This window comes from Colias eurytheme, chromosome 29, assembly GCF_061535395.1.
Source record: "Colias eurytheme isolate Ceu_HAF_F1 chromosome 29, ilColEury1 Martin Lab GWU primary, whole genome shotgun sequence".
NCBI classification, from domain to species: Eukaryota; Metazoa; Arthropoda; class Insecta; order Lepidoptera; family Pieridae; genus Colias; species Colias eurytheme.
The window spans coordinates 2,311,234-2,337,977 of record NC_143008.1 but is presented as its reverse complement, the minus strand read 5'-3'; the positions used below and the strand labels follow the sequence as shown (position 1 = coordinate 2,337,977).

Here is a 26,744-nt window from a genome sequence, read left to right as displayed (position 1 = left end):
CTCGTACTTCAAGGAATATAATAAAAAAAGAATTATCGAAATCGGTTCAGCCGTTCTCGAGTTATGCGCTTACCAACACATTTTGCGATTCATTTATATATATACTAGCGGCCCGCCCCGGCTTCGCCCGTGGTACATATGAAAAATAGATGTTGGCCGATTCTCAGACTTACCCGATATGCACAGAAAATTTCATGATAATCGGTCCACCCGTTTCGGAGGAGTATGCAGACTAACATTGTGACACGAGAATTTTATATATAAGAGAAGATATATATATATATATATATATATATATATATATATATATATATATATATATATATATTTAATAAATATGGTCGTATTCACCTTAATAAGCGGATGTCTGTATATATATCCGGTGCGGAACCCGGCGTTGTCGAGCATGCGCATCAGCGCCTCGAACTCCTCGCCGCCGACGCGCCACTTCTTCTCGTCCGCGGGCGGTTTGTGGGTCGACTCGTATATCTGCAACATTTTGGGGAATAGTATAACGAACTTATTTCACAGTTTTGTCAGTTTGGCTTTTATTTATAGAGTAATGACAGTTTAAAGTGACATTTGGTTATAAATGTACAGAAACAAAACAACTGTGACTAGTGCAAGCGCCACCATCTGCAGACGACGTTTGGCCAGCTTGTAACAAACGGCGATTCTTATGGCCAATATTGACCAACAATAACCAACCCCACAACATTATAGCCTCCTCCTTTTTTTTGAAGTCGGTCAAAAATGGCCAGTAGCAGCGCAACGACCCACAGCAGCGCGCAACAGCTCACCAACTATGGCCATCACTGGCCAACGTGGGCCAACTGCACGTCGCACGCGGTGTTCAGGTTCTTGGCCTGGTGGGGCGGCAGAGAGGCTGGGCCAGCGTGGGCCAGCCGCGGCACGCACCTGGCGGCGGGTCTCGTCGTCCAGCACGCTCAGCTCGTCGGGCGGCAGGGCGGCCAGCCGCAGCTGCACGTCGCACGCGGTGTTCAGGTTCTTGGCCTGGTGGGGCGGCAGAGAGGCTGGGCCAGCGTGGGCCAGCCGCGGCACGCACCTGGCGGCGGGTCTCGTCGTCCAGCACGCTCAGCTCGTCGGGCGGCAGGGCGGCCAGCCGCAGCTGCACGTCGCACGCGGTGTTCAGGTTCTTGGCCTGGTGGGGCGGCAGAGAGGCTGGGCCAGCGTGGGCCAGCCGCGGCACGCACCTGGCGGCGGGTCTCGTCGTCCAGCACGCTCAGCTCGTCGGGCGGCAGGGCGGCCAGCCGCAGCTGCACGTCGCACGCGGTGTTCAGGTTCTTGGCCTGGTAGAACGCCTCCTCGAGAGTGGCGCCGCAGCACAGCGCGCCGCCGCCGCTCAGCATCAGCACCTTCGAGTGCGGGCCCAGCGCGCGCACCAGCTTCTCGCACTCCTCGTTGTCGAGGACACCTGCGATTGGGACACGGGACTGGATTAGCAACAGATTGCGGCTGCTGGAGTAATTTGTAAAGTTTGGCAAATCTAAAAAGTGCATGTCTCACACGTTTTATACTATAAACAGGAAACTTGACAGGAAACCGTAAGATAAAAAAGTAGAAGAATCTATTTAGCAAAAATAAAAAAAAAATATTGGCTTCAGAAAAAGTAGTTTACTAGGAAAGAAAAAATGGAAAAATAAATATAGAATGGGGAACGATTAAAACTTGAAATTCTGTCATAAAATGTTAATTAATACCTAAAACCATTCGGAGTTTTATAACACCAACAACCACCACAATAGGACTCATCCTTAGGATAAATGGACACGTTAAACAATAGATTTGATGAAAAAGATTTTAGATGGAACAAACAGACCAACAAACAATAATCTTATCTAATTTCGAGTTTATCAACTATTTTATGCCGTGGATTTGACACAAGGCGGTCTTTCGAGAATAGAACACACCTACACGCTTCGCGTTGTGTATGTGTGATGTGAAAATATGTGTGTGCGTGTGCGTATGTGTGTGTGTGCGTTTGTGCGTGTGTTTGTGCGTGCATGCGTGCGTATGTGCATGCATGTGTGTTTATGTGTGTGTGTGTATACACTCACCCAGCGGCACCCGATGGTACGCGAGCTGTCCGAGCGTGGCCGCCTCCGCGCAGAGCGCGAGCAGGCCGCGCTTAGTGGACGATATGGCGAGCGCGGACGGCGAGCGTAAGTGGAGCACGCAGCGTATGTCCGGACGGGCGGCGTGCACGCTGGCGTGGAGCGAGAAACCTGACGGGAAATGGGGGAAATGTTTAGAAAACTATGCGTTTGTGGTTGTTTAAAAAAATTATACACATTGTGTTACGAGTAAATGAAATTTTTAATTATATAATTATACTAGCGGTCCGCCCCGGCTTCGCCCGTGGTACTTACATGTTTAAACTATCCTATCTCTCAAGTTGGATCGAACTGCACATGGTGTGCGAATTTTATTATAATCGGTTAAGTGGTAGGAGTCCATTGAGGACAAACATTGTGACACGAGATTTATATATGTATATTAAGAAGATTTGGTACCAAATAAAATAATTAGACCCTAAATATGCACGGTCGAAGACATTACTGCAAATGCAGGTTTACAGTGGTGACCTTTATGAATAAAAGAAGAATTACCATGTTAAGGTGGCTTTACCATTTTGCAGACTCAACCTCAATATTAACAGAGAAATTTATCGTTCATCTGGTCGACGACAGTCCCCTGCAGGACGACCTTAACCAGCGAAGAAGCTAACACTTTATGCGGCAGTATACAAAGAAACCTTATTAATATTTTACCTGCCAATAAAACCATTCTACCCCTTAACATTAACGGGAAAATTGGTCACCTAATCAACAACCATACCCTGCCACCTTGATTATCAGAGGAAGGACCTCACCAAATATTAAACCACGTATCGTACTTATCCTAATTTTACCCTTTGATACACTCACCCTCAACATTAACAGGGAAGTTGGTCGTCCCCTGGTCGACAACAGTCCCCTGCATGTCAACCTTCACCAGCGAGGAAGCGGTAACCTCGTGGGGGAGGATACCACGTGGTGTGGTCAGCACTTGTTCCACTGCGGTGTTCAGACGAGCGGTGATCTGACCGCTGAAGCCACCTGGAAATTTTTATTTTAGTATTAGTTTTGAATGGGTACGATTTTAGTATGTCAATGTCAATGATTTATAAAGCTAAAGTTTTGTCATTAGGTATTTAATTAAACGATCATGTATAGAACATCCATTGAAATTAACCCCTTATTACTTAGTAGCAGTGTTCAAAATCTATTCTAATAGCTCATTAAAAAACTCTGCCTAAAACACGCATAGGCAGAGTTTTGCTTAGGACACTTTTCTAGCATGAATGTGAGTGTAATTTTTTATTGTGCGTCAATTCCAACTTTGTCTAAATATGTTATTGGTATAATTTTTTGAAGTGATACTTCTTTAACGGGGTTGGAAAAAAATTTAGTGTAACATTTTTTCATTACGCGTGACATTTTTCCGTTACGCGGCCTCTTTTTCTTATCCCTACCACGCGTGATTCGACGTATTTCTGTAAAGTTGCATATATAGTAAATTATTTTTTGAAAAATAAGGTTATTAAGAAGTTTCACTTCTTACGTGTGTACACTAGTACACGCACACATTTTTTTTTCACAATTATTAACTCACTCTGCGTCCACCCAAAGAGATCCACCAGCCGATAGACCGCAGCGAGCTTGCAGCGGAGGATCTTCTCTCCCTTCTCGTAACCGACTCCCTCGATACCTCGGATGTCGTTGATGGGGAGCACACAAGTTGGCCCCTGGAATGACGAGGCAAGGTATGTGTTAATGTAGTTTTCTAACAATCATATTGCGCGTCGAGGGCGACTAACATGTCAGACACAAATTTCGTTATGTGCTTTTTCTGTGAATGTCACAATGCATCGTGTATATTTTTATGAGTGGCATAACAGGAATCTCGCAACGTAAACTTTCAGTATGCCCAAAACACGTTGTAAGCTATTTTTTCGGTCAAAATACTACATTAGAAACAGACGATCAGACAAACACACATCCAAAGTGCAACTGGATCATATCGCAAGAACAAATCTTATTCTAACTCCATACCGCTTATTTTAGGATTTTGATTTAGAACATATTCATTTTTTTAAGAACATAATTAGAAGAAGCTACTGGCTCTTGAGCCTCGGTGATTTACTAGTTCAATAGAATTATGGATTCATCTTATAACTGTGTGCTTTATTATCACTTACCCGCAAGCTGCCAGTATGCAGCCGACCTCCCACCATTTCACGGATCCTCTGCAGCAGCAGCGCGTCACCACCCTCATGCATTTGCTGGTCGAGCACGCGCTCTAGCTTCGACCACATTAGCTAGTCGACGCGACAACCCAATCTAGACCCAAATACACATGCAACAGAGACCAGTTTCCTGCCACTCACCCGCAAGCTGCCAGTGTGCAGCCGTCCTCCCACCATTTCACGGATCCTCTGCAGCAGCGGCGCGTCACCACCCTCGTGCATCTGCTGGTCGAGCACGCGCTCTAGCTCCTCTCGGAACAGTTTCGACGACATTAGCGCTTCGACGCGCTTGCGTCGCTCCATCTCGCGGACATCCTGAAGACAAGAATAGGAGAACATTAGGTATAATCGTATGAAGTGATTGTAATTTCTTGGTAAGTAATATCATAGGTATCATAGGTAAAATGTGCAGTCTTCATTAATTCCATCAGCGATCAGCCATCAGCCAGCAAGAAAAATAAATTGTTTAACTGAGAAAGCATAACGTCGAACTTAATTTGATGACAGGTTCAGTTGCATCGTGTGTTTGTCCCTGTTGTCTCCACACCAACCAAATAACAGCAGATATTGTTTTACATTAGACGTGCACAGATCGTAAGTTTAACCTCGTACAGGTGCTTCTTCTTTCGCGATGAAGCTTAATTTGACCTGAAGGGCCATTACATCAGAATTTTTGTAATCGCTCAAGTAGTTTTCAAGTCAAATCGCTCTTTACAGCATGACGCTGATGCCTCCCTAGCCGATTTCGGCGTCCATTTCATGTTATGGCTGCACGAGCTCTATAGCCCTGTAGCAGTTACTATATACTTAATCTTGGTGAAACTGCGTCTAAACACCACTCTTATTACCCGGTTTTAAATTATACAAATATACTCACAGCATCAATATCAGCCGGTCGCTGCTTCAGCCGCTCCTCCTCCTCCGCGGACAGCGTCGCGTTGCCGTTCGGCAGCGTCGTCTCTGTGTCGGTGTCGGCCATTTTTTTTCACTCGTCCGCTCGTCTGTTAACAAACGAATAGATAAATAAATATTGGTGTATTTATTTTTCAGTAATATGAGCAGTGATGGCCGATATATTAAGGACTCCGATTAAAATTTTACAGTCGGGGGTTGGATACTAAACTAAAGAGTAGACATTGATTAAATTCTTCAAATTGTTGAAGAAAAACCATTTTAGACGGATAGACGATTGCTAGATAAATATTTTTGAAGTGAAACTTCTTAAGGCACGTTAAGAGTAAAATTACCGGCAAATTACCTGGCAATACCGTCACGTCATGGAGTAAGGCAACGAATCTTACCAAAGAAGTTTCACTTCTGACACGTGTGCTTAGTTTCTTTTTATACAAAAAGAACCTAAGCTAGAAGACCTAAATCCATATGGATTATAAATAATCTCGTGTCCGTAGAAGATCAGTTTATGACGTCATTAGCGCTGTTTGAAACACATAAATAATCTAAATACTCGTAAACCGTCAAAGACGTACATTTCGTCGGCCGTTGAGAGCTTAACTTTAAATATTATTTAATGCATTATGCAATTGTACTTATATTATAATGCAGTGTTTGTTTGCTTAACCACGCTTATCTCAAGAACTAGGATTTTAAAAATTCTTACTGCATTAGATAGCCCATTGATCGAAGAAAACTATAAGCTATACATATATCATCACGCTAAGACCAATACGAGTGGAGCAATGCGTGTAAAACCGCTGGGCACAGCTAGTGTATTATGCAACGATTGCGCGGCTAACAAAATAATGTTCGAAAAGCTGACGTTACGGGTAACATTTTTCACAAAATCAAGCTATCAATTACTATTATTGTTAGCTTGTGTTTCTCTCAATGACCCTATTTTACGAACCAAATTCCCATTGTTGAAATACGTCCGCGTCTGTCATCAATCCGTCACTTTTGACAGATAGCAGTTTACGTTTCAAAAGTGACATATAGAGCGTTGGTACTTGGTAGTTTACGTTTTTTTTTTGGTAAAGAATACCGCTAAACTGTAATCTTGGAAGATATATGGCAGTTTTAAGCAGGAACTAATAGTTAAATTTCTGTAACGACTTTATGCATAGACGTTGAAAATTAAAACGACATTCAGATGTTATGGAAAAGTTCAAATTAATTTAAAGGCGTATATCTTTTGCTTATTTTAATATTATTAATTATCAAGTTATTTCGTTGAGGAAACGGTGTCCACCCTTAGTGTTTGTAATTATCATCCACCACTGTATATAATCTTCTCTTATATATAAAAATGAATCGCAAAATGTGTTGGTAAGCGCATAACTCGAGAACGGCTGAACCGATTTCGATAATTCTTTTTTATTATATTCCTTGAAGTACGAGGATGGTTTTTATGTAGAGAAAACGTATATGTACCACGGGCGAAGCCGGGGCGGACCGCTAGTAATTAATAAAGTTCAGCACCTCGTGCGAACTCCACTTAATTTTCAATAAAGCCATCCATCTGACGTAACACTACAGCGAGCATAGGTTTCCTCACCAAACCGGCTCCCATCACACCGCACACAATAGAGAAGTCATCGGACTTTCATTTTTGACCCGAATGCATTTCGCGACTTGCGCAAGCGCCGTGAGATCTATCCGCTAATTAGCGGATTGCCAGCTGATTTGGATGAATCATTAGGCAAATCTAGGTGTAATTACGAAATAATTACCTAGGAATAATACCGCTTTTTGGATCACTACAGCGAGAGTAGTAATAAATTACAATAATTCATGGCTCAGCGTAACACGGAGAGGTTAGACAGCGGAGTTAAATACCAAAAAAGTGTATATTTGGTATAGCATAAAAGGCAGATTACCTACTTGCTCGTAAAGGAGACTGGGTTAGTAATTCAAGGACAATAATATGAGGAGAAATTTTCAGTAAAGTGCGAATATAGGCGCGAGATTATTTATTACTAGCTTTCCACCCGCGGCTTCGCCCGCGCAGTCAAAGAAAAACCCGCATAGTTCCCGTTCCCGTGGGATTTCCGGGATAAAACCTATCCTATTTCCCGGGGTAAAAAGTAGCCTATGTCCTTTCTCGGGTATCAAAATATCTCTATACCAAATTTCATGCAAATTGGTTCAGTAGTTAAGGCGTGATTGAGTAACAGACAGACAGACAGAGTTACTTTCGCATTTATAAGTATGGATTTTTTACCAAAGAAAAAATAATAAATAATCTCTTTCAACCTGTGTTCGTCCACTGTTGGACGTAGGTCTCACCCATGGCACGCCACTAAGCCCTATTGTTGGCGAATAAATAATACTATAGTGCTTTCCACTAGGTATAGTATAGATCCGTTTGTGGAAAGAATGCTATTCGATGCCCAGAAATCATTTAAAATACAGGGATTTACATGATATTTCGATACATTTACGTTTAAACGTCCACTGATAAAGGTCCTTAACCATAAAATGCCTTAACCCAGTTGAATGTCCTTAACGATGATAACTTTCTTTAGCATATTTTACAACAAGCACTGACGTCACACCTTATTTCTCACACTTATCATTCGCTCATCATCATTAGTACTTACTACCTAGTTACACACACACACACACACACACGCAAGCACACATTCACACCTGTTGATGGTCCAGTTGATAGCCTACATTCATCCGCCCTAATGATGGTAACTGGACGTATGACGTAATCTGTTTTTTACCCACACATGATCATAATGGATCCCGTGGTTCCGCTCGCTTCATTTTCCAGTCTCCGTTGCATTGATTCAATCGCTCGCTATCGCAGTTTTATTGGTAATGGTCAGATTGTTTACATCTATACAGATTTAGTCAGATTGTTTCTTGCCGGTTCTTCTCCATAGATACTACTTTCCGAATAGGTGGTCAATTTTAAAAATGTTATATGACGATTCAAAAGTGCTTCTAGAAGAAATCTAATTGAATAAATAAATGTTTGAGTTTGAGTATTGTCTCGTCTCGTTGGCTTAACTTTAGATGTATCAACCGATCACTTACTTAGAGAAGCATTATAAATAATGTGATTGAAGCTGATTTTAGAAAGGTACATTTTTTATAACCAAGGCTGGGATTTATACTGAAAGCTATTATCTCTTAACATGAACCAGCAGCGTTTGCTACAACAACCATACTGAGAGGCTGTTTTGACTTGCTATACGATATTATTTCGATGTGCAAATAATGTCAATCAGAGCATTTTAGCTTAATTCACAAACAACCTTAAAACCTTCCAAACTAACATACCTATTTGCAATATCTACACCCGATAAACACAACTACATTCGATCGTCATGAACTACGAACATATGCGATGATTTCATACAAATTATTAATACGAACATACACATAAATCTTCATTATAATGTACGCAGATAAGTACGAGACAAATCGTTCAATGTAGCTAATTATTCATTCCCACTAATAAAATGATAACACACATTAACGTTTCAATCGAGCATGATTTACTGTAGTATCGCATTACTCAATAATATCAATACAATATTGTGAATATCGCATATTATGTAATATTATGTGTGATCATTTACATAAATAGCGAGTAGCGACCCGCCCTCGCTTCGCACGGATGCAGTGCTGATACTAAGTTATATTCTGCGTGTATTATACATGTATAAATCATCCTCTTGAATCACTCTATCTATTAAAAATACTACATCGAAATTCATTGCGCAATTTGCTTTGTTTTGTAGTATATAGGTATGTGTACATTGTCAAAGAGTCCGCTAGCTCGCTGCAAAATATTCCTAAAATCTGAACTCCTGTATCGGTAAGGTACATGACAAAAGAGGAGGAGGCACCCCCACTCCCCATTTTAATACAACACGAGTGGCGAGTAATCCTCGTGCCGCATTCATAGTGTGCGTCCACACTGAATGCGCGGTGGCGGCGGCCTAGGCGGGCGCGACGAGCGGGCGCTCGCGGTGGCCACACCGACGCGCGAGCTCAAGTAGCGGTTCGACGTTTTTCGGGTGTTGCAAACTTTGGACGATTTGCTATTTTTACTGGACAGTCCGATTTTGAGATGAGATCATTATAGAAGTTGTACACGAAATAAATAAAACAGAGGAATAACGGGTGAATCTTATATGAAGAATTGAGATTATACCCTACAAAATTACTGTGGTGTATATAAGTGTTTTAGATTGAATCGCACTTATAAATAAAGAAGTTTCACTTCAACAATTAAGTATTTACCGCTATTTTACGAAAAACAATAAAGGATATAAGAAGTCGAGCGACAAGACCGAACTGGTTTGATACCCCCGCCGTCCGCGCATTGGGTCGCTTGCTGACTAGGCCCGTAGTGTGGCCAGAACGCGCGGATAGGAGAGTTTGAAAACTACGCGCGCTGGCTCGCTCATTACCGTCGCACTAGGTGTGCGTCCACACTGAATGCGCGGTGGCGGCGGCCTAGGCGGGCGCGACGAGCGGGCGCTCGCGGTGGCCACACCGACGCGCGAGCTCAAGTAGCGGTTCGACGTTTTTCGGGTGTTGCAAACTTTGGACGATTTGCTATTTTTACTGGACAGTCCGATTTTGAGATGAGATCATTATAGAAGTTGTACACGAAATAAATAAAACAGAGGAATAACGGGTGAATCTTATATGAAGAATTGAGATTATACCCTACAAAATTACTGTGGTGTATATAAGTGTTTTAGATTGAATCGCACTTATAAATAAAGAAGTTTCACTTCAACAATTAAGTATTTACCGCTATTTTACGAAAAACAATAAAGGATATAATATAAGAAGTCGAGCGACAAGACCGAACTGGTTCGATACCCCCGCCGTCCGCGCATTGGGTCGCTTGCTGACTAGGCCCGTAGTGTGGCCAGAACGCGCGGATAGGAGAGTTTGAAAACTACGCGCGCTGGCTCGCTCAATACCGTCGCACTAGGCTTCCGCCATAGTCATTTCAATGTGGACGCAAAGGCGCGTTTCATACGTTTGATATTTCGCGCCCGCCGTCGCAACCGCGCTAGGCTCGCAGTGTGGACCCAGGCTAGGTTTCCGCCATAGTCATTTCAATGTGGACGCAAAGGCGCGTTTCATACGTTTGATATTTCGCGCCCGCCGTCGCAACCGCGCTAGGCTCGCAGTGTGGACCTGCACATACTTAGTGCAGGTCCACACTGCGAGCCTATCGTATGAACCGCAGCTGACTGACAGCACCGCTGTCGCGGGGTCGTTGGCATTGATCAAGAAGCTTATATCTAATATACTGGAGATTTCAGCATGAACATTAACTTGTAACAAGAAAATATGACCTTGAATGACGCTTGTATGTTTTTTTATCCCCTTCACACCTAACTTGGCAAGTTGGTGTGAAAGGTATAAAAAACATACAGGCGTCATTCAACGTCATATTTTCTTGTTACAAGTTAATGGTCATAGTGCAATCTCCAGTGTATTAGATATAAGCTTCTTGGCATTGCTACATTGGTGCTTACTATATGTATATCTACTGATACAGGGCGTGTGAAGCCACGGGCGGAAAGCAAGTTAAAGTAATTGAGTATTTGAATGAAAATTTTTTTTGTGATAAATGGAAAGATTATATATTAGTTTTATAACAAAACTGTTTTTATTTTTATTTTTTTTGCAATAATTCAAAAGTTATTTCAAAATAAAAATTAGTCTTTGAATCCAGTACCGAAGACACGCCGACAACTCGCGAAGCGTCACCCGAGCGCGTGTGACGTCATAATGTTAGTTTTCAGTTTTCACTCATTGCAGTTGATAGAAAAATAAATAAAGTTTGAAAAACTAAACAGGATAATAAGATAAATGCATGAAATTACTGTATTGTTACCGGGTTTTTATAAGTATACAAAATTTAAATTAAATCCGTCGGTTTATAGTGGGTCTAAATCTAATCGAAAGGAGAATTGGTTACTTACAAACATATGTTTTAAGCCATGGTTTTAAGCTGATCCTGGCGATCCTTATCAGTATATAAAAGGATAAAATTTATGATATTATTGTATTGTCATCGGACCTTGATAAGTGTTCAAAATTTGTGGGTCAAAATCGGGTCGAAACTTCGAAAGGAGTCGGTTATATACAAACATACAGGTGAAGCTAATAAAAGCGTGTTAATAATAAATACAGTGTTTTGATCTATTTAATTTTGTTGTCATTATTAAATTACATATTAATTATATTAATTGTTAATTACATTATTTAAATTTATATTAAAAATGTCGAACCTCAAAAGTTATCGTTTTGTACCATTTTGTACGAATAGTTACTACAAAGGCAACTCCTGACAAAAATCGGTGATCATAAATATATATCAACATCAAGAATATTATTTTCGTAACTAACTAACTAATTCGGAACCAACAAACAAATCGCATCTTAGCAATAAATTTTCAATATTATTGTCTAGTCACGTGTAATAGCCGTAAACGCTATGTACTTAATAGCTATAACATTATGACGTTACAACTATGGTGACCAGTCATGGCGCGTTTGTAGTCACGTGATTCTAATTTAAATTTCATCAATTTTTAATTGCTTATAATTAACGGAAAAAAATTATTTTTGAAGTTATTTTCATTAAATATCAATATTATTGATAATAAAGTTTCAAAATACATAAAAAAAATCAATAATTTTTTTTTATTCAAATACTCAATTGGTAAAAGATTGTACTATGAACACTTTCATCGCTAAACCACAACACCTATTTGGAAGAAAGATAGATAAAGATCCGTAGTCAAATATAGGCTTCTTTTGATTCAAGAATATGGTTTGTAATTTTGCCCGCGGGTGTAATGTGGAGCATAATAATTAGTAATCATACGACTATCTAAAAACTATAAATCCTTATAATTTTCTCTGTGAATAATAATTAATTTGTTTTGTCATTTTTCACGTCGCAATACGCGATACCGTAATATATTTTTTTGCATCTGGACTCAATCGGGAGACTAGACAGTGGCATAGCCTTATAGGCTTTTTACCGCGGTGCAATATTTCATTCCCATGGTAATTTCCTTTGTCACAGCCACGGGCGGATAGACTCTTTATAAAAGCGACTATTAAAAGTTATGAAAGAACACATTAAATCGATCACTAAATCATATAAATAAGGTCATACTTTAAGTAAGTATCGCTATATCGTATAAAACAAAGTCGCTGAGGCTGTCTGTCCGTTCATTTATTTGCTTAAATCTTAAAAACTACGCAACGGATTTTGATGCGGCTTTTTTAATAGACAGAGTGATAAACGTTTCCTTGAAAATCACTCAATCTATAAGGATATAGGTTCAGAAAAAGCGACTTTATTTTATTCTATGTAGTGATTACGTTCTAGAAAAAGCGGGCAAGAAGCTACGGGCGAAAAACTATACTCTATAGACGCGACTATCTAATAAAAGTCTACATTCCATCGATAGTTAAATCACCTAAATAAGGTCAACACTATAATATTATATTGTATGCAATCGGGTCAGTTATTTTTACATCTTAAGTAACATCGCATTAGCCGCATACAAGACGGTAATTTGAGGCAATAAGCCATACGAGTAACTTCCGGTATCGACATATTAGAGCCGTCGCTATGGCAACGGAACGTTGTACATTGCGCGGTGACTATGGTACGAAAAAAGCGTTCGTTGTAGGTTTTGCTATACAAGCAGCAATGTATAGAGAAGAGACAGAATGTGTTTAATCTTTTTGTAATGTACAGAGTGATCCAATTTTGGTTACGGTAATAAAATTAACTGTAAACAAAATTACAGAATCCAAATGGGTTTTATTGCTTGTTATTCGGTTTAAAGAACTTTATTTATCTCATAAAATAAACAAGAACAATACAATGATCTTTTACACATATTATGAGAAATAACAATTTTGCAGTTAGTATAAGAGCCCCCGCAGACCACAGACTTTTTATCGGCCGATAGTTTAGTCGGGTTGGCCTGCTAGTACGCACACCGAGCCAACTAAACAGTTCAGTCGGTTATGAGTGCGCAAACTATCCAACAGTCTGCCGACTATTTGCTAGTTTCTAACCAACTGTTGAAAAGAGTGGTCACACCGCACAATGAAAATTAATAAAACATTGTATAGAATTGTTATTATTGCTCTCATACACCGGAGGAGGAAAATTAAAAAGAGAGCCCGAGAGTATTGGGTGCATCCTATCTTTAGTGATAGATTAAAATGGAAAATTTTACACTATGCATTCCAAATTACTCCATTACCCGAAAAAATTTTCGCCTTTTATCGAATGAGCATAACTAGCTTCAACCAACTTGTCAAATACAGAGTACCTACTCTTTTAAGTCTTAAAATTCCGAAATAAGCGACTGAGAATTGAGCGACGCCATTTTACAAAACATGCGCGGCCGACCATTCGCTGTCAAAGCTCGGAGCGAACTGAACTATTGGCCTAGTCGGCCGACTAAAAAATCGTCGTGTTTGCGCGTGTGGTAGGGAGCCAATACTGATTATACAGTCGGCCGATAGTTTGCCGACAGTATAGTTTGAATTGAATCGGGAAGCCCATCAAACTTGTTTATCGGCCGATACCTAATCTTTTTATCGGCAGATAGTTTGGTCGGGCTCTTAATCAGTACGCAGATATAAGCAAATGCGCACACTATGACGATTAGGTATCGGCCGATAAACAAGTTTGATGGGCTTCCCGATTCAATTCAAACTATACTGTCGGCAAACTATCGGCCGACTGTATAATCAGTATTGGCTCCCTACCACACGCGCAAACACGACGATTTTTTAGTCGGCCGACTAGGCCAATAGTTCAGTTCGCTCCGAGCTTTGACAGCGAATGGTCGGCCGCGCATGTTTTGTAAAATGGCGTCGCTCAATTCTCAGTCGCTTATTTCGGAATTTTCGATCGTAACTTTGATCGAGGAAGTCGAAAAACGCCCTCCACTTTATAAGAAAGACTTAAAAGAGTAGGTACTCTGTATTTGACAAGTTGGTTGAAGCTAGTTATGCTCATTCGATAAAAGGCGAAAATTTTTTCGGGTAATGGAGTAATTTGGAATGCATAGTGTAAAATTTTCCATTTTAATCTATCACTAAAGATAGGATGCACCCAATACTCTCGGGCTCTCTTTTTAATTTTCCTCCTCCGGTGTATGAGAGCAATAATAACAATTCTATACAATGTTTTATTAATTTTCATTGTGCGGTGTGACCACTCTTTTCAACAGTTGGTTAGAAACTAGCAAATAGTCGGCAGACTGTTGGATAGTTTGCGCACTCATAACCGACTGAACTGTTTAGTTGGCTCGGTGTGCGTACTAGCAGGCCAACCCGACTAAACTATCGGCCGATAAAAAGTCTGTGGTCTGCGGGGGCTCTAATCAGCTATCGAAATTAGTTAAGTATGTCTTTAACTTATTTTTAAAAATAGTAATTGATGAGGATTCTTTAATTGCTTTAGGCAAGCTATTGTACAATTGTGCTCCCTCAAATCTTAAGTTTCTCTTACCGTATAGAGTTCTTATAAATGGTAATTCAAGGTTATCACTCTTTCGTGTGTGGTATTTGTGGGATTTTTTGTTTAGTGTTATTTGTGTTTTTATATTATTAGATAGAATATTTTTAATCAGTATGCATATTGTGTGATATTTACATAATTTATTTAAATCAAACAATTTGGTACGGGAGTATAGATCCTTAGTTGGCGTTAAAAAATTAAAGTTAAAAAGGATTTTTACTAGTTTGTTTTGCGTAATTTGTAGTTTTTTTAAATTAGTAGGCGCCGATTGCCCCCAAACTGGGATAAGATAATCTAGATGTGGTTTAACAAGCGTGTTATAGATACTATATCGTAATTTAAATGGTATATATTTAGCAGCATTTCTTAAAGCCCCTGTAAGTGGTATTAACTTAGATCTCACGTGGTTTATGTGTGATTTAAATGTTAATTTATTATCCAAGATTAGGCCAAGATATTTTTCTTCGTTAGATCTGTTTAATGGTTGCGAGTCTATTGTAAGAGGTGGAAAATAAGATATTTTTTTATTTTTGGCTGCATAGATTACATATGATGTCTTTTTAACATTAATTGTCAATAAATTTAACTTTAACCAGCTATTTAATAAATTAAGATCATTTTGAGCAACTTTAGTTAAGTTGACTGCTGAATCCCCGAAGTAGAAGAGACAGGTTTCATCAGCATACAGTGATATGTTCCCTGACAATCCAGCGCTACTAATATCATTGATATATACCAAGAAAAGCAACGGTCCTAAGACAGAGCCCTGAGGGACTCCATATTTGAAATGAAAATATTCCGTTTTAATTATCATGTTGACTTATCTTACCAAATACCAATACTAGCTGCCCCGGCAAACGTTGTGCTTACTCTTATCATTGAGGGGGATGAAAAATAGATATTGTTCGATTCTCAGTACTACGCGATTCGCACACAAAATTTCATAAGAATCGATTGAGCCATTTATTTATTTGGAGATATTACAGAAACAATTACAGGGGCATACATAAATTAATGACATAAACAATGGTAACATTAACAATTGTTTCCTCTACGTTTCACAGTGAACATAAATAGAAAAAGTAAAAGAAAAAACTCACTTGTACAATTAATATCTGTTGCAAGGTAGCCAAATACTTAAAATTAATATACATCTATACATATAATAAAATCGTAGGAAAGTCAAAACTGTACATTGAATATTTTTTTAAAAGAATACATAATCCATGATCTATAATCGATATAGAAGCCAAAAACATAGTTTTTAGAATTTTTGTCTGTTTGTCTGTTTGTCGGTTTGTCTGTTTGTCTGTTTGTCTGTATGTTTGACCGGGCTAATCTCGAAAAGTACTGCATAGATTGACTTCAAATTTTGCATGAATATTACTAACAGGTCGGGTCAGGCTATAGGCTACATATTATCAAGCTATCACCTGCGGGGGAGGAGCTGTGAACCTTTATTTTTCTTACGTATTCTCTGTACTACGATAGCGTACAATCTAAAGACTCATGTTTAAATGTTGTTTTTGAGTAAGCCATGCTATTGTCTACCTTTACACTATAAAAACTACGTCATTTAAGTAATTTTGGCAGAGAAACAGTATAATGAATCTTAGTAGTATAAAGACAAATTTAAAACAGCGCCATCTATGAGATTTCATTAAAATCAAATCAATTTACATAATATTAACGCTTCTTGGAAATTCATAATTTAAATATTATGATGTTGGTGAGGTTGTTTTTTTTTTTTTTTAAGTTAAATAAATAATTCATATCTTCCCAGAGTCCATTTCAGGTGCGCTTATATTTCATGTGAATATATGTACTAAATTTTTATAAGTGAGGGTAGATGTTTATTATTTGATGTCAAACAAGACACCATTACAGTTAATATAGGTAATAGTAGATAACATCAGTGATTGTGTTCATTTGTTACATTTTTTATAAATCTTCGGCTTTTTTTTAATTTTCGCCTTCTTGCGTTCCCACAAAAGGTAAGTTGTAGCTTTTATATTTATTCTTTATAATTATAATTATATAGTTAGACTCATGTTTTTAATTAGTTAAAGTATGACAAAATAAGAAAATGATGAAATTTTATTTTTATGTATAACTTTTACAAGACTATAGACTACAAGCCCGCATATGAAAAAAATATGGGTCAAATGAACCACCACGGGACATATCTAGTACGAAAGAAGAGCAAAAAATAATAAGATTCATCACTATGCCGTCACTTGTAAGCTGTCCAACTGAGTGCAGATGAGAATTGAAAAGTACAGGTAGACTCGGTAAATTTTGGTCATATATTTTTGTACGGCATTCTTAACCATCGATAGATCCATTAAAAATAATAAGAAACCGCTCAGTGCCGTACAAAAATGTTGGTCCACCAAGTCGGAATTTTTATTTAATTTCCGAGAGTTACCGGGGGTAAATTTGGTCATTTGACCATGTACGGCATCTGTGTCATACTATTGCTATACTGCTTTTAATCCATTATTCCGCAACGCCGTACAAAAATCATGGGGACAAGGGGAAAAAATCGAGAGTTGCAATCCCCTCTCTTTCCCCACTCCAGGGGGTCATTTGACACAACACGAAATAAATTTATTTTTAAAGTATTTTATGCATAGATAATATTTTTTCATGTGCCGTACATTTTCGTTGGTTCAAAGGGGAAAAATCTGAAAAAGAAAAAATCCATATAACGAAATGTTTGCTTTATATTTTGATAATAAAATATAAATATACATTAATATTAAGAAGCTTGAGGTGGTTAATTATCACCTTGGAAAGTCGGAGTCAAGTGGAATGGACTCCGTTAAATTGATGAACTAATAAAAAAGCTATGAACGAAAAGATGTGAATTATATGCAATCAGCCCATGAATACAGGTAAAGTCACAAGCAAATGCTAGTAATATATACATATTCAAAATGTACAAGTAAAGCGCTTTCAAATGATACCAAACACGGCATATTTATCTTAACTTTATTTTTTTACTCTGTATATGTTTTGTCCGCTAGAGGGCGCCACATTAGATTTTGTGAAACCCCATATAGCCTTTAGCTAGCTGGTCGCTGGTTATCCAGTGAACAATTCAGACGCTTCTAATGATATGTCATTTGTCGAATTCTGATAAGTAGTTTAGAAGTTACGAGGGAATAGATGAACATACATACATGACCTGTCAAAACCATAACCCTCCTTTTGCTTTGCCGTAGTTGGGTAAAAATATGTTAATGCCGTACTGTATCAAATGGCCATAAAGCACCCTTAAAATTGTAGCTTTCGTCGCTTTCATCAGCCTAAAAGATGTGGTCTGCACAAAAATGTACGGCATCGTTTTTTCCTAATTTATCTATGTTTATACTATTTAAAACAAGGAATAAAGTGTAGAAAACTATTATATTTCATTAATCTACGATGTTTAAACTTTAACAAAATTTCTGGTTTTGCATTTCTCTATAACTTTTTTTAGAACGGTTTCTTTTGAACGGCAATACTATACAACAATTGAATTTTACAATATCATGTTAAAAAAAAAGTTCCCGTACAGGGTCAAATGACCTTACAGCTCTTTATATCAAGAATTCGATGAAATTAAGATGATTATTGGTATACATTTAAAAGAACAATTATTTTTTGACGGCATTGCTTTTATATATAGTATAGTATTTTATATATAGTACTTTTGAGTGCTAGATAATGTTTTGGAACCGAAGCCGTACTTAGTCAAATGACCCCCTGGAGTGGGGAAAGAGAGGGGATTGCAACTCTCGATTTTTTCCCCTTGTCCCCATGATTTTTGTACGGCGTTGCGGAACAAGTCAATAACTGCGTTAAAAACAACCGACTTCAAACTTGCACTTGCAACATTTACAAATACAGACAAAAATGCTCATAAAATAAAAACTACTGGGCCTATCCGAATAAAATTTTTATGGGACCAATTCGACACCATCCCGCATCGAACAAAAAAAGAATCACGTAAATCGGTTCAGAAACCACGGAGTAATCGGTGTACATACATAAAAAAAAAAAAAAAAAAAAAAAAACATACCGGCCGAATTGATAACCTCCTCCTTTTTTTTGAAGTCGGTTAATAATGGATTAAAAGCAGTATAGCAATAGTATGACACAGATGCCGTACATGGTCAAATGACCAAATTTACCCCCGGTAACTCTCGGAAATTAAATAAAAATTCCGACTTGGTGGACCAACATTTTTGTACGGCACTGAGCGGTTTCTTATTATTTTTAATGGATCTATCGATGGTTAAGAATGCCGTACAAAAATATATGACCAAAATTTACCGAGTCTACCTGTACTTTTCAATTCTCATCTGCACTCAGTTGGACAGCTTACAAGTGACGGCATAGTGATGAATCTTATTATTTTTTGCTCTTCTTTCGTTCTAGATATGACCCCTGGTGGTTCATTTGACCCATATTTTTTTCATATGCGGGCTTGTAGTCTACTATATTAAACGCCCAAAGAAGGTCACTTTAGTTCTTGATAAAACTTTATTTGTTAGTAGCTTTTTAATAAAATAAGGTACAGTTATCTTTTGATTTTTTTTTATTAACAGATTCAATGTTAATAAAAATTGACGATTTGCGTGAGGATGTAGTGGAAATTAGTAACCTTGCGCGTGGTCAATCATCAATCATTAATACATATAATAAAATTCTAGAAAAGTGATGTCTGTACAATGAAAATATGTAAAAAAAATTAGCAGGGGTTAAATTATTAAATCGATCCCAAACCCAAAACTGTAGTTAAAAATTTAACTTAAGCTGAGGTAGTAGGGGGAGGGGTCAAATTAGAATTATGCTTACCTATAGGTAAATTTTCTACATAAAATGTCCTTTAAATTATGTCGTATTATATTTTTAACCCCCGACGCAAAAAGATGGGTGATAAGTGTTTGACCGCTATGTGTGTGTGTGTTTGTGTGTGTAATCCGAATTAGATGCGGTTTTGATGTTAGGCAGCATATTTTCCGACGCTGGTCCTTAGATAAAGTTTATCAAAATCGGTTCATCCATTTATTATACCTTTTAGGGGTAAAAGTGGGAATGTGGGATAAAATATATTAGTTATATTTTTATCCAATTCGGTTTATCCATTACAGCTTCTATTAGATTACAGCGGTAAAAGTGGGAATGAACAATAATGGAATGCGGTCAAATAATATACTCAAGCGGTAAGTATATCAAAATATGAAAGAGTAACGTGTGAATTACAATTAGTAATGTTTTATCGAAATCGGTTCATCCGTTTATTACATATAGGGCACTTTAGGGGTGACAGTGGTTAGATAAATAAACCAAATGGAGCATCAAACGACAGGATATGACGTGTACATATAGGTACAATTAGATAATATGGTTTACATCAAAATCGGTTATCCCATTTACTAGGGGTGGAAAGGGAATGGGTTGAAAGTCTATTAAGGAAGAGGGGGATATGGGAGCGAGAGGATAGCCACACACTGGAAATTTTGAACTCTACTCAAAGCCACATAGGCCTTGCCCTTGGCAATTTTTTTCCTAAAGATACCACTTCTTTTGTCACTGTGGTCCATTACAATTTGTGCACGGTTACGGGCACCGTAACCGTGCACAAATTGAAAGATGTCAAGGAGCAACAAACTTATAGATATCAATATGATGTAGGAATGTAAAATGGAGGTAGGTCTCGCTTACTTGAAAATAAGAAACCGAAGTTAAAAATTTAAAAATTAAAAAAAAAAAAACCAACGCAACGAATGTAAAGGAATAAATAATAATTTTACAAACTTCCCGACGATCTTTAAAATTAAGTACCATTATAAAAAAAAATAATATATGATATGATAATGATGGTATGGCAGCTCCGACGACTTTGTTTTTTTATTTTTATAAATATTTAAAATGGTATTTATTAATTTTTATTGCACGGTCTAAACGGTTTAGTTACTACAGGCGTGAGACAGGAAAGATCTGCAGGCCGAGACGGCAGAGATTAGAATAAACGCTAAGGAATAGAAACTGCTATCGCTAATTATTATTGACATAAGCTCATCACATTTTAGTAATAGTTCGGTCACACTACCAAAATTACGACGACGACAACGACCAAAATTCTCATCCAGACCAAATTCGTTCAAAATAAAATATTAAAATTTCCCGTCATACTGGTACTCGGAAGAAAAAAATTTCGAGGTCAATTAATAAAAAATAGATTTTTTTCGATTTTCTAGGAGCTACCGTTTCTACGAAAAATCTATTTTTTCATTCATTGATCTCAAAAAAAAAATTCTAAGCACCAGAACGACAGGAAATTTTAATATTTTATTCTAATTGTGTTTAGCACTATTTTGTTAAATTGCGACTGGATGAAAATTTTGTTCGTGGTCGTCGTCGTCGTTGGTAGGGTGAACAAATCCTTAGCAAAACATCATACGCTTATGTCAATTATTAGTATCGATACCGGATTCTATTCCTTTGCGTTTTGACGTTTGTCTCGGCGCTCAGTTGCTTCACGATTTATTATCAAAAACATCCATACAAGGAAGGAAGAAAAATAAATTTGCTCCCTTCCCCTCTGGTGCCTAAAAATAAATTTTACGTAGAAAATTAATTAGGTATTTATTTTTTAGCTCAGTTTAGTAATAAATTTTACTAACAGTTCTTTGTATTATTTATGGTAGTACGTGTTTTTCCTTTCAATTCAATAAAAAAGACGGGTTGCACTTCGGGAGTGCCGGCAGAAGTGAATACTTGATTATTAACGTTGAGCATGTTTGATATTTTGGAATGGTATTCGTCTTACGCTTTTTCGATCAGGTCACGTGTCCTGACGCGAGTATAAGATTTTATACCCATTACAGAAAAAGTGCTCAACGCCGCTAAAGAAGTTTTCACTTCAAAAATTAAGTAGTAACTACTATACAGTCACTATTCCACGCGGACGAAGTCGCGGGCACAGCTAGTTATACATAATATTAGAATTAGAATAAGATTATAGCGTTGAAGAGTTTGATTGTTTTGTGCTTACTTGAACATTAGATAATAAATAGTTCATGTATCGAGCAAAGCTATAGGCTTATAAGCCTATAGCCATTATCACACGAATACCAGTAGCAGCGGATCAATGCAGGGAAAACCGCGGGGTACAAGCACAGCTAGTAATTGATAAGTATTAGTTAATGTCTTCTACTATGTATATTCCATAGAAATCTAAATAACAAGACACTAGAAGTCGTAAGCGCGCGTGACCTTGTCGCCACTCAGGTGACTTCCAAGTCACCAGTGCGTTCGTCGCTATTTAGTTGCTCTCGAGACGTGCGTGTGTAAAAATAGTGTGTTTCATCATTTCCCATTGCGGAAATTCATCCTACTATACTAATAAAGGAGTAACATTTCAACAAAACAAGTGGTTTTCATACTAATTATGACATTATAGCACTTCTATAGTGTGTCTTGTTATTTAGATTTCTATGGTATATTCTTATAATTTCGTGAATCACCCCCTAATCCCATACAAGCAACACAACACGCGCCGCACATGTAATTAGGTCCCCGCGAAGCCCCGCAGCGGCGCCGCTTCCTCCGAACCGCGGGGTGAGCGTAACGTTACACCCTGTACATAGGTACCTATACGTCAATAATAATTGATTTTAGTTTTAGATTAGTGACCGGATCAGTAATATTTTGTCACTTTTTGATCGGCGAAAATTGGCGGGGCTCCTATTTCTGTGTATTTGGAAAATACATATCCACCATATAAAATAAATGAAGACTTGTTATATATGAAAATATCAATATATGTTATATATGAAAATATCAAGAGGTAAGTAAATGCATGTGAAAAATTATATGAACCTATCAATATCACGACCGTCTCCTTGGTACACACAGTGGTTGACGCGTGAGCGTAGAACCGAGGGAACCGATCTCCACCGGGAATCGAAACCAGGAAAGGTTCAATTCCCGGTGGAGATGAAGAAAAAAATGTTTCGATCTGGCAGGACACAGAAGACTGATCACCTGCTAGTCCTTAAAGTAAATCGATCAGTGTAACAGACTTCACTACCAAAAATCACGAAAATATCAAGCCGTGCGCGTGGTGATCAACATGCATGGGTGTTAAATTATAAATAACTAGATTTCCGCCCGCGGCTTCGCCCGCGTTTTCAAAGGAAAACCCGCATAGTTCCCGTTCCCGTGGGATTTCCGGGATAAAACCTATCCTATGTGTTAATCCAAGTTACCCTCTATATGTGTGCTAAATTTCATTGTAATCGGTTCAGTAGTTTTTACGTGAAAGAGTAACAAACATCCATACATCCATACATCCATACATCCATACATCCTTACAAACTTTCGCCTTTATAATAGTATTAAGACTAGTGGCCCGCCCCGACTTCGCCCGTGGTACATATTTCGCAATAAAAGGTAGCCTATGTCCTTTCTCGAGTATCAAAATATCTCCATAACAAATTTCATGCAAATTGGTTCAGTAGTTTAGGCGTGATTGAGTAACAGACAGACAGACAGAGTTACTTTCGCATTTATAATATTAGTAAGGATTGATAGATTGTTCAAGCTTCTACAATAGCAAGCCATAATTTCGTGTAGATTACGTGCATGTAGTATAATTTTTGAGATCTTTGTTTGCAGTAAGTTGCTTCGATAGACACATTATAACAATTCTAACACACACTCAGCTTATACATTCCTCACACCACACACACACACACACGTACAGCCGACGGGGCCACAAAAGCCCCGACCTTAATCCGATATAATCGAATAACGATATCGATTCACAAACGCTCCACATTCAATCGTGTGTGAAATCGATTCGGCACATGTCACCGCGCCCGCCGCGCCGTACGGTCAAGCGCGTTCCGCGTACTAACTGTACCTACCTACTTGGTGAACTAAAAAATTAATATATGACTTTATTGTACACCCAACGCACAAACTCACAACGCACCTTGCACACCAATCTGTAAATGTAAAAAAAGAATCCCTATTTCCCTTGGTCCCAGCATCACGCGTGAACGGCTAGACCGATTTTGATAATTCTTGACATGAAAGTTGCATTTTAATACAGCTTAAAGGTACTATAACCTTCACGGGTTTGACAATTTACTAATACGGGGAAGTCTGACGCAATAATAAGCTTTTTTTGTACACCAAACGATGTTATAATATTGCACACCAATCATTGTTCTTATCAACAACAGGAAACAAGCTTTTTTCCACATACTTGTCTCTAAAATACCATCGACATATAACACGGCTCTCACAATCAATCACTCAACCAATCAATCAATCAGAAAAAACCTCCTCACCAATCACCAACTCATCAACATTCTTATCTCTATACAAATAATATAAAGCTGACGAGTTTGTTTGAACGCGCTAACCTCAGGAACTACTGGTTAATATTGAAACATTCTTTCTGCGGTAGCTGCTGGATACCTATCCAAATTTATGGAGCAGCAATGAATAATAAATATCGTTAAAAAATTAAACTAAATCACAATTTAGGTAATCCGACAAAAAAATTGTATTGTCATTTGTCACCGGTTCTTGGCAACTTAAGTGTACAAAGATTAGATATATACGAAGTTTGAATTAAAACTGCCCGTTTAAAGTGGGTCAAAAAGCGTGTTAAAAATGCGGGTGATACCGCGCCGCACAACTAGGTCCACAGCAATCCACAAGAGCATTCAATCACCACTCGTCATTGACACCATGGGGTCAGCTGCGGGTTCAACGACCTGCGCGCCATGTGAGACGTCAATTACATCTTATTGTTTATGGGCGCCTAGTACTCGTACCTCCAGCGCTTATAAGGAAACGTCCTCCCACGGACGACGAGACGCGACGTGACGATTTTTTTATATATATTAATGATGGGGACAATGGGACGAGTTGAATGGATGTGAAATTGAATTGGACAGTTGAAACTTGAATAGAAAGAGTGCAAAAAAATTTTACAATCAAACTACGTAGATACAGCCACTCGCCCCGGCTACTCCCTTGGTGGTAACTAATACAAAATTTTACCAATGACAATTAGAAATACATAGGTTAATACTTTCAAAATAACTTCACATTTTCATTGTTTACATTTACACATCTATATTAAGTATCAATTATTCTGGTCGTCTATTTATTCATATGTTATGTACGTATTTCACAGTGATTCCTTCAACGATCAAACGCATGTGAGAATCATCAGTAAACTGTCAATATGGCACACAAATATATAATCTGAAGTCACTGTAAATAAGCGTAGAGCAAACATCTGCTGAATATAAGCAAATACCTACACCAAGCAGTAACGAAAAATATTATAATTTACCAAAAGTACCGACTTTCCCTAATCATTTACCGTTTCACTTTCTTGGAAGTCATTAAAATAAAAAAAAATATAAACAATAACTGTAAAAACGCCGTTATGCGTGAATGTACCTGCACTATTTGAAAATGGAAATTAGGCCGAACGTCGAACGCTGGCCGTTTTCGAGTAAAATTAAAAAAAAAATGGTGATAATTTCAAATTTAGAACGGGCGGAAGCGCATTCCTTGCTCGCGCGTCGTCTATTTCGGTCGTGTTCGCGCGCTCCACAAAATCTCTTATTTGGATAAAAATAAATAAGTTGGGCTGGATTCCATTTGTACAATGTGTTGATTTATTTTGATAAGCATTCTTTCGCTGTTTATTATTCTTTTCGTCTGCTCTCTTTTAAAGTGTTAGCGTTTGTTTATTTTATTTGACACACACAAAAGAGTGGAAAGTGAAATTTAGTACTAACAACAGGTCTTTTGATGATTAGCTGCGTGATTTAAACACCTATGCAGTGGTAAAAATAACAGGAATAACAATATACGTTTACTTGTTTCAACAACCAATGAATAAAATTTAATCCGAATATATAATAATTGCTAATATCGAGAAGCATATTAAGGGCTTGGTCTAGTAGTGCAAACAAATGCATCCTGTCATCCTATATGTAAATAATACAAATGTACTAAGGGAAAGTTGCTCCACTTAATTTTTAAAAATTAAATCATTCGTATAATTTATTTCGTTTTAATATTCGTAATAAGTACCAAAAATGACAATTTGAAACAATTTTCATGAAAATTACACCGGGTGATTTTTTTTATCAGTACACAAAATTTGCGAATACTTTCTATTGATATCTTCAACTTCATGTTTATATAACTGATCAACTTTTACAAAGAAATTTGGACGAAATATAAAAAAATAAGCTTTCCATACAAAATGCATAACTCTATACATTTTTTTCGACCTAAGTTTCTTAGTGAAAGTTGTTCAGTTTAACTAATAAAACGGATAAACAAATTTTGTATTTAATAAAAAAAATGTAATGTTTGTGTTAAAAAATTATAAAATAGAAAAATACGCAAATGAAAACAAAAGATATTTATTTCTGACTAGCTTCCGCCCGCGACTCCGTCCGCGCGGATGTCAGTCTTCGCGTCTTCTACAGATTGATTATATTATGTATAATATATAGATTTATATTGATAAACCTAATAAATCTTTTGCTAGCATTCTGATGCTTTATCGGTTGCACTGGATTTATCTCTTTTTTTTCAATCGCTTGAATGATATAGGATGGGTCCTTGATGGGCATCGAATGCTGAAGTCTCGAATCAATCAATTCTGACAGTAGGCAGTTTATGTAAAATCCAATAATGGTCCATCATTTTATTTTGCCTAAACGTTACATACTTTTTTATATATTCTATTTTATATATTCTATTTTTAACGAATGATTCACTCCAGTCCAAACAGCAAATAAGCAGACTTCTGCTTCTGCAACGTTTAGTTGTCCCTGAATTTGGAAAAAATAGTCATGATTCTTATCTATGACAAAAGTGTTATTT

The 26,744-nt window shown here is 37.8% G+C and overlaps 1 protein-coding gene across 1 annotated transcript in view; it reads right to left on the bottom strand.

Moving 5' to 3' along the window:
• The window catches only part of hts (adducin 1-like protein hts), a 96,271-nt gene that overhangs the window by 19,669 nt on the left and 49,858 nt on the right, over nucleotides 1-26,744 (bottom strand). Inside the window, exons 3-9 of the mRNA XM_090118165.1 lie at nucleotides 5,187-5,310; nucleotides 4,451-4,624; nucleotides 3,676-3,808; nucleotides 2,949-3,119; nucleotides 2,079-2,246; nucleotides 1,215-1,435; nucleotides 352-489 (exon numbers count right to left, since the gene is read on the bottom strand). Of these exons, the coding sequence (XP_089974291.1) occupies nucleotides 352-489; nucleotides 1,215-1,435; nucleotides 2,079-2,246; nucleotides 2,949-3,119; nucleotides 3,676-3,808; nucleotides 4,451-4,624; nucleotides 5,187-5,288 (1,107 nt within the window). The 5' untranslated portion in view covers nucleotides 5,289-5,310. The remainder of the gene's footprint in view (nucleotides 1-351; nucleotides 490-1,214; nucleotides 1,436-2,078; nucleotides 2,247-2,948; nucleotides 3,120-3,675; nucleotides 3,809-4,450; nucleotides 4,625-5,186; nucleotides 5,311-26,744) is intronic.